This window comes from Lentinus tigrinus (assembly GCF_003813185.1).
Source record: "Lentinus tigrinus ALCF2SS1-7 unplaced genomic scaffold L226scaffold_22, whole genome shotgun sequence".
NCBI lineage: Eukaryota > Fungi > Basidiomycota > Agaricomycetes > Polyporales > Polyporaceae > Lentinus > Lentinus tigrinus.
The window spans coordinates 44,375-57,310 of record NW_027137931.1 but is presented as its reverse complement, the minus strand read 5'-3'; the positions used below and the strand labels follow the sequence as shown (position 1 = coordinate 57,310).

The window sequence follows — 12,936 nt, the reverse complement described above, 5'->3', positions numbered from 1 at the left end:
ATACGCGAGCCCCAGAGGATGGTCCGTAGGATGCAGTTGTAAGAAGAGCAGGCTGCTGCAACCCTTCCGAGTCACGCTGATCGTTCCAACCACAAAGATAAGCGCCTGCGTCTTGTACTCAGGTGAGATGAGAATTAGATTATATGCGAGAGCGAGGAGCTCCGTGTGCGGCTGAAAAGAAATACTACCTCAAGTCGACAAGGACAAAACACGACGATGCACTGGCAGTGAGTTGTGGCTGCTAGGTCCAACGGAGTCACGGAAATGTAGTTTGAAGTACAAAGCAACAGCATGTATATATGTACATCAGAAGTAAGCAGTCGGAAGGAAGAGTCACGGATGGAGGAGAGTCGATTTGTATGTCATGATGCACGTCCAGAGGGAGTCCTACCAATTAGTCGAGTTGCTCGGACCCCACTGCCCGCGCTCGACGTTCGCCTCGGCCTCCAGATCCTGCTCGGGCGGGAGCGTCGCGATCACCGAGTTCATCTCTGCAGCGATGACATCCCGCAGCTCGTCGACGTAGTCGGCGTCGACGCACACGGGCGCATTCACGTCCCACGTCGGCGTGTCGCCGCGCCAGCCCTTGTGCTGGTAGACGTAGTTCATGAAGCCGCGCCAGAGCGGATCGACGCAGAGGATGGCCGCGTCGCCGACGACGACGAGGAGCGCCTTCGCCCGGGTCATGGCAACTGGAGACAGAGACATCAGTAACCTCGTCCGCCGCGCCGACGCAGTCACGACAGCGACATACCGTTGAACCGACGCGCGTTGGACAGGAAGCCGAGGGTGAATTTTGCGTCGTATACGAGGAGGTCGGCGCTGCTCCGAACCGTCGAGACAATGATAACGCGGCGTTCCTAACGAGCACCTTAGTGAGCACAAGAAGGTGCGAAGGTGAGCGGAAAAAATGTACCTGTCCCTGGAACTCCTCGACGCTCCCGACCTTGACGTCGACAAGCCCACCCTCCTTCAGCAGCCGGCGGATCTTGCGCACCTGCGCGTGGTACGGAACAATCACACCGATGTCGCATGGTTCTGCAACGCGCAATAAGTCACGACGAGACGGCAGCACTGGAGTCTGGTGCGGTGCACTCACCAACTGGATGGCGCTTGTCGTTGAGAAGCGACGTGATATACGCCTTGACCTGGATCGCCTCGTCGACGTTGAAGTACGACGGCGAGGACGCCTCGCGCTCGTTCCTGCCCGAGATCGCGTGAAACATGACGGGGAACTCGGGCGACGCGAGCTGCGGCGAGCCGAGGAACGCGTCGATGGACGACGCCGCGCCGCACACCTCGAGCTCGCCGTCGTAAAACTTCTCGTTCGGGTAGCGCAGGATGGCCTTGTGCGAGCGATAGTTCTTCGTGAGCTTGACGTACCTGAGTGGGCGGGTCAGCGGATCTCATAACAACCCATAATGAACTCAGAGATACTCACGTAGTCCCACGTCCGTGCTCGCCGCTGTAGAGCGGACGGTCCATGAGGCGCTCCAGATAGCTCTTCTCGAGACCGAACTCGCGCGCGATACTGGAGCGAATGACCGGGCCCAGCTGCTTCGGATCCCCAGACAAGATGATGCGCGTGTTCTCGAGCGCAAGGGGCTTGATCGCTACAAGGACCTCTGCCTCGGACGCCTGCCCCGCCTCGTCGACGAAGATATGGGTAAAGTGTCCTTCTGGCAAGCCGATGTTGTACCCAAAGGACGCATTAAGGCACGTGGAGACGATCACCTTGTACTTCGCGAGCTGGTCGAGCGACGGGAGGCCGAAGTTGCGGCCGGAGCGATATGTGTACGGCATAAGCTCCGAAGGGACTGACCCCACCTCGCGAAAGCCCGCGTTACACCTGAAAAGCTCCTCCTGGGTCAGCGCGAGGAGCCGCTGCGCGAGGATGTCCGCAGCGCTGTTGCTCGGGGCGCATGCGAGGACCCTCGCCTTGGGGTCGCGGTATATAATCTGCTGGATTGCCTCGACGATCGTCATTGTCTTCCCCGTGCCAGGCCTGTGCGCCACTCGTCGTGTCAGCGGAGATGCACGCGCCATTGCGAGGAAGATACACTTACGGCCCGAAGACGACGAACGGCGCAGAGCCAGTCTTGAGGTGCAAGATCGAGTTCACGGCCTGCAACTGTTCTGGGTTGGTGCCGATCCTACTGTTGAAGAGCTCGAGTGTGGACTCCGCCGCAGTAAGAGGCCTGTCCAGCCCCTCAAACCCCGGGACAGGGAAGAGCAACCGCTGGGGTGATGGGATCTTCGCGACCAGGGCCTGATGCTGACGACGAAGCGTGGTGCGGTTCAGCTGGAAGCGCACGTTGTAGCGCATGCCCGTCGCGTTGAAGGATGTATGGAAGTGGACGAGGACCCGCTCATCCTGGATCTCGTGGACCAGCCCTTTGAACGTCTGGCCAGTTCCAGGAGTCTGCACGAGGATTGTGTCGCCTATTTCAATATGTCAGCGGGCAAGAAGCCGTACAAAAGACCAAGGTGTGACGTACCGATGGTGACGCTGGGCCGCTTCTCGGCGAGTCCATGGACATGCAAGCTAGAGAGATACAAATGCTTAGTAAAAGAGCGTTGACTGAACGTGCGCTCAGACGTACGAATGGAGATATCCCTTCCCTTCTCGAGTAAACTCTACATCGGCCATGTCGTACATCCTCAAATCCAACCTGCAGGAGTGGTCAGTCAGGACAGGAACACGCATATCAAACACACTCACGTCATTCGGTCCTCCTCGATCCACAGGAGCGTCGCGAAGTGGTCGAGGTGGTTAGCCTGCGACAGCTCCTCATAGAAGCAACGTTCCCTGAGGAGGTCGATGATGTCCTGAGGAGAGCGCATCCTCAAGATTTCTGCAAGCTCGCCAGGAATAAAGAAATGTGGCATATCTCTGGCCCACTTGATATTCTCCCTCTGCGGAGCCTCACCCCGAAGCACAGGGCCGTCCGGGTCATACCAAGGGGCGTGACGACTCCGAGCGAACGGCATCACGGGCTTGAGGAGTTCGCGCTCGTCATAGTCCCCCACAGCCACGAGCAACCTCCGAGCGATGATGAATTTGCGGCCAGCTGTCTGGAACGTGAATTCCAGGCGGGCATTGTACCGTCCGAGCTGGTTGTGACGGAAGGCGACGGTGAATACCAGGGGCTGGTCGGGCTTGAGGGCCGAGTTTTTCTGATGAGGTGTTACAGTGAAGCTGGGAAATAGACGTTAGCGACGCAAGCGGGAAGTGTCCAGCTCAGACTTACAGTTCCTCGTGATTGGAGATCCTGGAGCGGACTTGTGTGCGGAGGAAGGTTGTCCACTGTGTCGTCTCAGTGGTTACAGTAACCTCGGTCTTGACCCCCTCCATGGCCTGCTCCAAACTGACCACTCCGAAGGAAATGCCGTCTTCCGCATGCGAGACACTGACACCCTGTTTGTCTTCTTCGGCTTGCTCGTAGTCGGCGCGGAGGATGGCGAGTTGTTCGTGCTTCTTGTGAGTAGGAGCACTGAGATGGATGCCCCAAGCGTCCGCAGGGACGCTCATGGAGCACACAGTACACCGTCGGCGGTCTACGGCACCAGATCGCCCCGGGAGCTCACCGGCGAGCCTGAGGTTTTGTCGATGAAGCGGGCCTCGGATGTGGTAGCCGTGCTTGGAGGCGGGGGATATCACAACGACGCACAGCTCGCATATGTAAACGTCATGCTCGAGCGGGCAACTGTCGATGTAGGCGCAGCCTTCTCCGTACAATACCTCCGGGCAGAATTTATCGACGGGGATGGAGGCCATGCTGGAGAGAAGGTTTGGAGGGAATAGAACTTACGAGCGTATATGAACCCGCTCAAGCTCCGGCAAGAAGATGGGGGAGGTAACGACTTGGAGGCTTGCATATGTGTACGTAGAACGCTACCGCAGCACATCGCTGTGTAAGTTTACTCGGTCTGCAGCACCGATAGCGATGCTACGGGCAAAATTCTATCATTACAAGGCTTATAAAGACTGAAGAGCTACCGCATGTGCTCACCTTGCACTCCAGGGACTCGCTGCAGCGACTCATGCACATGAACGTTCGGGCCAAGCCATCCGCGGTGGAAATGCTTGCGGTTACAGCTGTTTGCGAAATGCTTGGAGTTGGAACTCCGACTACGCGGGCGCGCAAACGACGCAAACAATTAGAGATATTCAGAAAATTCGTGGACATGCATGAACGACCTCTCTCACTCGCTTCAGCATTTCAGTACGGATGCTATCTGCCTCGGCATTTCCTGCGAGCTTGAACGGGGCCGACAGCATAATCTGTTAGCAAGATAGTATGACGTCCAATAGGGTCCTGCACGAAAGTCGGCGACTTTCTTACTAACAGTTGTTAACTCAGAGGCCCCAGCGAGCCTTTTTAACAGCGGTTACAAACCGTTATTAACCGGGGAGTTGATAACAGTCTAAAAGTTATCAACCGGTTACAATTCAGTGTTAATAAACGGGCGCTTGTCAGAAGTTCCAGTCTGGTACGTCACCGTCCGCCTCCGAGTCCGCCTTGTCCTTCTCTGCTACATCCTCTACCTGTCCTCCCTCGTGCTCATTGTCGACGACGAGAGGTCAAACAACCCGTACATGTCCTCGAAGCTGAAGTCCGAGGCCATGGAAGCAGCCTCGACAGAGTGCGAAGGCGCAGTCCTCGGGTCAACGTCGGCAGGCCAGTCCTCGAAGATGTCGTCGTTGGGGTGCAGCGGCTTCTCACGAGAAGCAAGGACAGAGTGGGTGAGCTTTGACCATCGCACAACTGGGTGCGCTCGAGGAGGAACACTCTCATCCTGTAGAGTAAGTACCACAAATTTAGAGTCAGAATCAAATGATGAGGCGGCGGAAATGAGGACGAACCTCGTTGAGATACCACTGCCGCACCTATATCATGTCGGTGAGAGTCTTGACATCCTGCCGGTTCCGGATAGCGGAGTTATACCATGTGAAGTTCAATGCCGTCCTCTCGTCCGCCATAGAGTTGACGGCGAGAAGCTATCAAACTGTCAGCACGCTGATAGAGCGGCTGGCGTTCAACGTTCAGTAGTAGGTCAACAGAGACCTCTACTTTCCCACAGTTTATAACCTTGTTCAAAACAGTTTAAAAGGTACCTGTTAATAAGTCGTCCAAATCACCCGCGACCCTAATGAAATTAGGGCCACTAGTACTGGCAGTCACTGGTTTCTGGCACAGGAATAAACCCTCTCTAAGAGTCCGGACAAACATCCGAATGCATACTATCCTTACATGAACATTTATAACCCAGAATTCAGCGGGTATGCTTACTTTCGGCAACATACGTAAGTATCGAGGACTGAGTGACAACGGGCATTGGTGCCCAAGTGTCGTGAAACGAAGAGTCTTTCTAACCACTTTCACTAAGGTCATGTTTCATTTGAAAGAGACAGGGGGACGCGAAGATATGTGTTCTTGTGAATGTACACAGTGATTCCGGGAGGGATATATTCATGTACAATTTCGTAGGCGCTGCACGTATGTGGCGCCGCAGGTTCATGCACATGCATGGGTGAGCTCACCGACTACACTCACCATCCTACCGAGACACACAACGACGGCGATTCAGCATTGCGGGGCACAGCGCGGACATGCCTATAGTGAGCGCGTCGGTCGACACGTTCGTCGTCCTCGGCACCGCCATCCTCATCCCCGCTGTCCTCGTCCTCCGCCGGCAGCCCCAGTCGTTCACGCTCCAGAATGGCCTCAGCATCCTCCTCATCTTCCACACGCTCCTCCAGCTGTACACCATAGTCCTCAGATTCCCGCCAAATATCTTCCAAAAGCTGAAGATACCACTGACGACCCCGTCGGACACCATCCGCACCATCCTGCTGCACCGCGCGGGGCTCCCGCCAGACGCGTCGCTCCCAAGACCACTCGAGACCCTCCTGACGCGTCTCTCGAGCTTCGACACGCGCTCGCTATACGTTAGGTTGCCCTCGAACCGTTGGTGCGTCGTAGCACCCACTGACTCGGGCTGGGGCTCGGAATTGCAGGTTCGGCCAGGCGGTCATCCAAGACTGCGAACACTGCACCACGTTCGATGAGTATGCCATCTTCGCCGTGCCCCGCATGGCGCTAGGATACGTCAAGGAGGCCGCCGTGGTGGGATTCGTCACGATACGCGGGAGTGGGCACGAACGGTGGCGCACGTATGCGATCGGCGCACTCGTCGCTGCTTTCATCATGGAGGGGTACAAGATCGGGACGACGCCCGTGCGCATATCCCGCGACGGCCAGGGTGTCTTCATGGTAAGTTTTCCTTTCCATTGTCCACCGCGTTGAGGTCCTCTGGAGTCTGGTGTTCGTCGCTGCGGCTGTGAGGTGCCAGCAAAGGAACCGTAGTTCCTTTGCTGGCACGAGACGTGCAGCTCCGGAGAAGTTGAACAAGCCCTTTACCACCCCTCCACCGTGACCGCAGCGCAGCGATAGCATCCTCTCACCAGTATCATGTACCGCAACTCGGATACGGCCCCGTCATACAATCAACTTAGTACTCACTGCGTTCACAGTGGCACGACAACCTCTGGCTCCTCCGGCACCTCTTCATCCTCGTCCTCCCGCTGCTCCTCCACATCCTCCCGCGCGCCGCCCCACCGCAGAGCCCCATCCCGCTCCTCGCTACCGCACACCTCGAGCTCCGCCAGACCAAAGACCGGCTCTCCACCGCGCGCTTTGTGCACGCCGCGACGCAGCGCGACCCCGAGCTCCGGGCCGCAGCTGCAAAGTGGTGGGACCGCCAGCGCGTCGAGGGCGAGTGGGCGCGGGCAGACGAGCACGTCCGGCACGCGGCGGAGAAGTTGGGCAAGGGCATTGCGGAGGACGCGGACGGCACTGCGGGGAGGCTGAGGCAGAAGGTGCGGGCGATCCTGCGGCAGATGATGGAGAGTGTTGCCCTTGCCCCGGGACCTGCTGCAGTGGCGGCGGGACAGTAGCCAAGCATCATCAATATCATCAGTATCATCATCCGGACGCATGGGTGGTTCATGGGTGGTTGTTCGTTGTGCACAGATGTATACCTTATCTGTAGAGTTAGACCAGGACCGCTTAATTGATTGCAGCTTACACACGAACGTTGCTTGCAGATGTGTAGACAAGAGATGGTGATCGTATTCTGGCATATGGGCAGTAGCATCGCTACATCAGAGTAAGTCCAGACGCAGCTCGCTGCGCGTTGGCTGTGGTCGTTAGAACGTCCGTAAAGTATCGTGGCACGAGAAGTAATACAAGAGCGCGAAACACGAAGCAGGTGCGAGTAGATAGGTTTCATAGATGAGGGATAGATACGTAGAGAACACCCACCCACCAGCAACGACAAACGAGTCATTCAATACCAACAACCATCAAACAAGAACCCTCCATCCAAATCTTCCATCCCGATACTCAGAAGGCAGTGCGAAGCAGAGAGCGAAGATGGCGATAATCATACGTATACAGACTACCAAGGCCATATAGAGTCAGCATGAGTTATCTGTTGTTCACAAGGACGCGACCAACTCACCTAGGCAACAACAAGAAAGCACTGGTGGTACATTTTCCACAGGCCGCGCCTAGTTGCGTGGCGGAGGCGGCGGCATATCAGGAATAAGATAGTGGACTGGGCGATCGCCAAAGCTCGACTTGTGGTTCAAGTTCGGCAGCTCCATCCCAGCCGCCTCGAGATCCTCGCGCGAGTGCTGCCTGCCCGGACCCAGGACAGGCGCACGCAGCGTCCCGCTCGACTGCGACTGCGACTCGTTGCGGTACATCGGATGAGCGGACCCGGAAGTGAGAGGGGACGTGCTGGTGTACGTGAGAGTGCTGGCGACGCTCTGCCCGCGCGACACGCTCGCACCGGCACTAGTGGGAGTAGGCGGCATAGAGAGCTCCGATGCGTCCAGCTGCGGCACGGGCTTGCGAGCGGCACGCCTGGCCCCCGGCCCCCCGCCAGAGGATGAGCGGTTCATGAGCGAGACGTCGTACGGAGGGCTCGCCGGCATCGCCATCGGAGGAGCGTCAATGGAACGCCGAGGCACGGTCGGGGACCTTGTGCGGGGTGAAGAAGATGGCATAGATCCATCACCATCCAACTTCGCGAGCGCCATCGCGCGGTGGGACTGACTAGAGCTCCTTGCGCGCGAGCGGCCGTTCGAGCCTGCACTAGGAAGGGGCTCTGCAATAGGGCTAAGACCCGCGCCAGACGTCGAGGCAGAAGAGCGGCGGCGGTTGGCGTAGGCTAGTGGCTGCACAGTCTCGACATACTCGTACCCCTTGGTGTAAGGCACGGCCTTTTCTTCTGCGAGTGTGGCGACATCTTCGTCCGAGATTCCCCGGGCCGCGCTCGAGTGGCCGTGGGCAGTGCTAGAAAGGGGGGGCAAGATTGCACCAGTGGATTCCGTCTTGCCTCGTTTCTTCGGAGGTATAGCCATGACAAGGCCTGGCCTCGCCGCCGCAACCGGAGCGTCCATGCCAGAGTCGAGAGAGGAGAGCCCTCCCCATTTCCCAAGTTGCGTTGGACCATTTCCGTCCGCTGCCCGACGACGGGATCGTGTGGGAGTGCGCCGGCACAATCCGAAGTACAGGTAAGCAGCGATAGCGGCGGCCATTATGACGACCCCGCCCACGACGCCCCCTGCGATGGCTCCAGCACGGGAACCGCCACCTGTTGCAGACGTGACGGGAAGGAGTGTGCCTGTCGAAGTGATTGACGACGTACTGCCTGTACCGGTACTCATACCGGTAGAGGTAGCGGGAGCCGTGGTGGAGGACGATGTCGGCGAGGAGGAAAGACAAGAGATGTCCGTACCATTTGTGACGAAAAACTGGGGTGAAGTGGCCGTCCAGTCATCTCCGATAGCTTCCAGCGTGTACCAACCGGCAGGAATGGTCACCGTCGGCCATGTCCACGTCTGAGCGGTAGCGTCGACATGGAATGCGATGGCGAGTTGGTTGGTTGACCCTTGACGTTTCCGCGATGAAGGGAGATCAGTGTGAGGCGTGATACTGCTCGACACTGCGAGCTCGAACGTCTCCTGGGCTCCAGTGTAAGTCCAGTTGAACGTGGCGGCCGTGCACGTAGTGGGATAGGGGATAGTCGCAAATGTGAACGATTGCGCCGGGACGGACGTGCCTGAGGGGAGAGATGTGTCCGAGAGCGAGATACGGGTGCCAGGTAGCGTCGTCATCGTGAGACTTGGACTTGTGGGAGGGCCGATACTGGACGAGGTGCTGATTGGAGACCCAGGGAGCGATAGGGAGCTCGACTGTGTCTGTGTCTGTGTCTGCGTCGAATCGACGGTAGACAACCTTGTCCCCGGGAGGGAGATCGGAGGGGGAGGAAGGAGAGAAAAACGGGTACCCGGAAGTTCTACCTGTCTGCGCTTGACGGCCGAGTCTGCCATCGTTGTTAGCAAGCCCCAAAGGGCAGCGGCGGGGAGAGAGCTCGAAGACTAGGACTCACCAGGTCACCGAGTTACGTCCTGAGCATAGATAAGGACGAAGGACGAAAAACTCCTTCTTCGACCACGAGAGAGGTCCGATATGGTCGAGGGAGAGCCTTCGGCCGCGTGCAGATGGACGCTGTGCGCAACCTCCCGTCGGCCACAATAACCGTTGCCGCCAGAACAGCGTCAAATGATCTCGATCACGCGTCCTCGGCGAGTCGGCGTCTCCGAAATAGCTCCACCCACGCCTACGCTCGGGCATTTTCGTCACTTGTCCCGGTCGCGATGTCATGGAGAGGCGAACGGAAGTCGAGCAAGCGTCGAGTGCAGAGAAAAGTGCAGATGTCCACAGGCACGTTGGGCTATGTTATATCTCGGTTTGAGACTCAGCCGCGGCTTCGGAGGACTGTCGGGGTCAGATCGAGGATGGAATGTCCAGATCGGGCCCTGGAATTACCAAGTTGGGCTCGGCGTTGTCTTCACACTCGTTGGCGCGAGGTTAACAGGCAACAGCGGAGAGACGTCTATGAATTGTGAGGTATACATTATACAAGGTGCTGTAGTATACAATAGTGCATGCGTCAGTAGTGAGGTATGTGAGTGCGGAGTGATGTAGCAAAGTCGTGTCACGAGGAACGGACGGAGTGGGGAGTCTCTGCCTCATGGCTGGGGAGGCATCATGGGTGACGAAGGTTTTGAAGAGAAGTATCATGACCAAGGGCCGTCGAACCGTCGCCCTCTCAGAGAGAATAGTGCCCATCTGCGCTTCTCCGGTCGTTTGCGGTTATTACTTGACAACCCAACCTTCCGGATCCGGGATAGCCTAAGCGAACGAAGTGAGCGACACCTCAGGACGGATAAGACATGAGCATACCTGTGTACGCCGTACCATGCCGCGCATAGCGAGGCCATAAACGCGGAAGCCGTCATCGCGTAGAACGCGTACTCGTGCTCCTCGAAATGGCTCTTCAACTGTTCGCAGCAAGTGTCAATTAATGTGGGAACGGAACTGCCAGCGCGTGGGTTGATTTTGAAAGACTTACGTTCATGCCGAATACGCCCGCGACGAGCGTCCCAACGCCGATGCCCATTGTCAAGATGGAGACTTTCAGGTCCAGTGCCAACAGAGCATTCCGATTGGAGTCGAGGATAAGCTCCACGATCTCCTGCGTCGACTGGACGTTGGTCTGACGGAATGCGTGTCAGCAACCGCAAATAGACGCAAGACGGAGATGGTCGCGGGATGAGGAATATATGGCGTCGTCGGGGGTTGCTCGCTACTTACCTGGATATTCTCCGCCTCATTGACAATTTCCTCCACTTGCTTAGCAAAGGACTCCAGGAGCACCTCCAACTCTTCATGGTCGTCAGGCTTCCTCGACACCCCGTTCTTCTTGTCACTGAGGTACATAGCAGCCAGATCTTCGTCTGGACGCAGGGGCTGTGAGTGAGCATCCTTCCTCAGCATTCACTAGCCCGTGACGACTCACCCTGCTCAAGGACCTCTTCAAGAGCTTCTTGCACCTGGAAGCAGACACACGGTCAGATCCAGCTGCCTGTGATTGGACACGAACGCACCAGTTTTGCACGGCTTTGGAAGCTGGCCAGTCGCCGCGAATAATGTAGCAAGCGCTTGAAGCGGTCGTGGTCGATATCGTCTTCGAGCTCCGCGAGCAGTCCGCCGACGAGGTTACGTATGAAGACCATCTCAGCCTCCAGCGCACTCAACACAGACAGCAGGATCGACTCGAGTGCCCTGCGAGTTAACCGCCATCGTGGTAAGCGCCTGATAGTGATGGGGAGCCGGGGAGGGCAGGGAGCGGTGTAAAACTCACCTGAACTCGTAGGGAGTTCCGGACGCTTTCGCTTCCAGATTGTGCTTGGGGAACAATGAGGGCGGGACATCTCGAAGATACATGGGGAACGTACCTCGAGATGGTATAGGAACACCGAATGAAGTCGCGAGTCCGCCGAGCCATAGGTGTCGAAGAGAATGACGGTGTCGGCCTTGACGAGGGCACGGATGTGGAGGATGTTGACCTTGTGAGGGGGAGGACAGGGCACGCTCAGGGTCAAGGGTCGTGCGGGGGCAAGCTAGCAAGGGGCAAGCGAGTACGTACAAGTATGGCTTCCTTTCGGACCAAGATGGTGGGGACAAGGTTCGGTATCCTGGAATCAATCTTGCGCAGGTCACGCGGCTAACAGCTGAGCCGTTAGCAGGGCAGCACGCGTGGTACGCTGACGGGGACTTACGTTCAGACGATGCTCCGAACATAGGTCGGCCTTTCTGAATTGCCCGGAGATAGTCTTGACGTTTCCTGGAGACGTAATGTGCACAAAGCGTGTCGGTTACGCACATGGTGGGGAAATGAATCAGAGATCGTGCTGACCGTCCGCATCCAAGATTGTACCTTGAGTCTGTCAAGGTTAACGAACGTGCCAAGTGCGAGCGGTAGGAAACTCACATCGTAGCATAAGTTCTGCCGGCTGCCTGCCCTTCATCGCCTTCTCCAACACCGCAATCTTTGCGGCATCCTCGTGGAGGTCCGACGGCTCGTCTAGTGGATCGGAAGACCGACGGCGCGACAGCCTTTGCAGCCAAGTAGAGAACTGTCTCGTCGCACGGGTACGAGATTGCGAAAGGCGGACGGAAGGAGAACATGCGCCATGGTGAGAAAATTGTCGCCAAACTGACAGAGTCAGGGGGGTTGTATGTATTGCAGCAAGACACGTTCTTGGTGGTATGCGAAGTGCAGGCAAAGCAGTTGTACCGTGTGTAGGAGTCTTGTGCGCATTCCGAGGGGTTACATGGCGTCTTGCCAGCCTCGAGCAGAGCGTATACATACGCAAGAATGAGCAACAACCGCGAGACGAGGCAGACACGGAGGCCAGGAGGAGGAGGAGGACGAAGTCGCAGTAAAGGCCACAAAGCATCCTTTCGGGAATTAACGAAGGGTCGAACAAAATAAATATTTAGGCAGGTTAGAAAGGCTAATAAGCCTTTCCTATTATAGTCTATGAAAATTCTTAATTTGGTATATCAATTTCTATCCCCCAGAATGTGACTGATCTGACCTCATGAAACTACATGATGCTAACCTTCTGCATGAAATTGGCCTCGAGAAAAGGATGCGTTCGTTGCAGTTGCGCGAATCCTGCGATCGCGTCAAAAACCTGCCGACAGCGCCCAGGACCCATGACCGTACAGAGAGCTTATGTCAGCAGATCGAGATCAACGGTTCCTCGGAGCGGACTCCGAAGTCGGTTCGTCTGAGGGAGTCCTCACAATGACATTGCCTTCCAACACTTTGCTACATACCTCACTGGCTGCCCAGATTCGAGACATTAGTGACATGACCCATGTTCAAGGATTAGCTAGAACATGGAGGAAAAGGATGAGCAGGTGGGCTAACCCTTCATTCACTCTCGAGTCACTGCTAGACCGTTCGCCGGCTTGGGGATCGGACCTCGCCTCGTGCCACATGTGC

General features: G+C 56.9%; 5 protein-coding genes across 5 annotated transcripts; 1 reads left to right on the top strand and 4 right to left on the bottom strand.

The window, feature by feature from the left end:
- Window positions 1-196: 196 nt before the first annotated feature.
- On the bottom strand, window positions 197-4,068 carry L226DRAFT_561742 (P-loop containing nucleoside triphosphate hydrolase protein). The gene is made up of 11 exons (XM_067683452.1): window positions 4,014-4,068; window positions 3,252-3,950; window positions 2,723-3,199; window positions 2,604-2,672; window positions 2,499-2,545; window positions 2,067-2,442; window positions 1,442-2,005; window positions 1,100-1,383; window positions 917-1,038; window positions 755-860; window positions 197-692 (listed from the first exon to the last, which is right to left on the bottom strand). Exons 2-11 carry the CDS (start codon window positions 3,776-3,778, stop codon window positions 388-390), a joined length of 2,877 nt encoding a protein of 958 aa, XP_067533086.1. The 5' UTR covers window positions 3,779-3,950; window positions 4,014-4,068; the 3' UTR covers window positions 197-387.
- Window positions 4,069-4,545: 477 nt separating this feature from the next.
- L226DRAFT_524576 (uncharacterized protein) lies at window positions 4,546-4,984 on the bottom strand (the record flags this gene model as incomplete). The annotated part of the gene is made up of 3 exons (XM_067678898.1): window positions 4,546-4,800; window positions 4,868-4,891; window positions 4,919-4,984. 3 exons carry the CDS (start codon window positions 4,982-4,984, stop codon window positions 4,546-4,548), a joined length of 345 nt encoding a protein of 114 aa, XP_067533085.1.
- A 630-nt stretch (window positions 4,985-5,614) lies between these two features.
- On the top strand, window positions 5,615-7,097 carry L226DRAFT_614713 (uncharacterized protein; the record flags this gene model as incomplete). Its single annotated transcript, XM_067686683.1, has 3 exons — window positions 5,615-5,976; window positions 6,023-6,278; window positions 6,539-7,097. 3 exons carry the CDS (start codon window positions 5,615-5,617, stop codon window positions 6,959-6,961), a joined length of 1,041 nt encoding a protein of 346 aa, XP_067533084.1. The 3' UTR covers window positions 6,962-7,097.
- Window positions 7,098-7,433: 336 nt separating this feature from the next.
- L226DRAFT_148663 (uncharacterized protein) lies at window positions 7,434-9,294 on the bottom strand. The gene is made up of 2 exons (XM_067672421.1): window positions 7,528-9,294; window positions 7,434-7,464 (listed from the first exon to the last, which is right to left on the bottom strand). Exon 1 carries the CDS (start codon window positions 9,188-9,190, stop codon window positions 7,577-7,579), a length of 1,614 nt encoding a protein of 537 aa, XP_067533083.1. The 5' UTR covers window positions 9,191-9,294; the 3' UTR covers window positions 7,434-7,464; window positions 7,528-7,576.
- A 660-nt stretch (window positions 9,295-9,954) lies between these two features.
- Window positions 9,955-12,348, bottom strand: L226DRAFT_537029 (cora-domain-containing protein). The gene is made up of 12 exons (XM_067681238.1): window positions 11,914-12,348; window positions 11,839-11,859; window positions 11,702-11,766; window positions 11,569-11,646; window positions 11,378-11,488; window positions 11,284-11,327; window positions 11,027-11,204; window positions 10,939-10,972; window positions 10,734-10,876; window positions 10,492-10,635; window positions 10,323-10,420; window positions 9,955-10,271 (listed from the first exon to the last, which is right to left on the bottom strand). Exons 1-12 carry the CDS (start codon window positions 12,290-12,292, stop codon window positions 10,157-10,159), a joined length of 1,410 nt encoding a protein of 469 aa, XP_067533082.1. The 5' UTR covers window positions 12,293-12,348; the 3' UTR covers window positions 9,955-10,156.
- Between the last annotated feature and the right edge of the window lie 588 nt (window positions 12,349-12,936).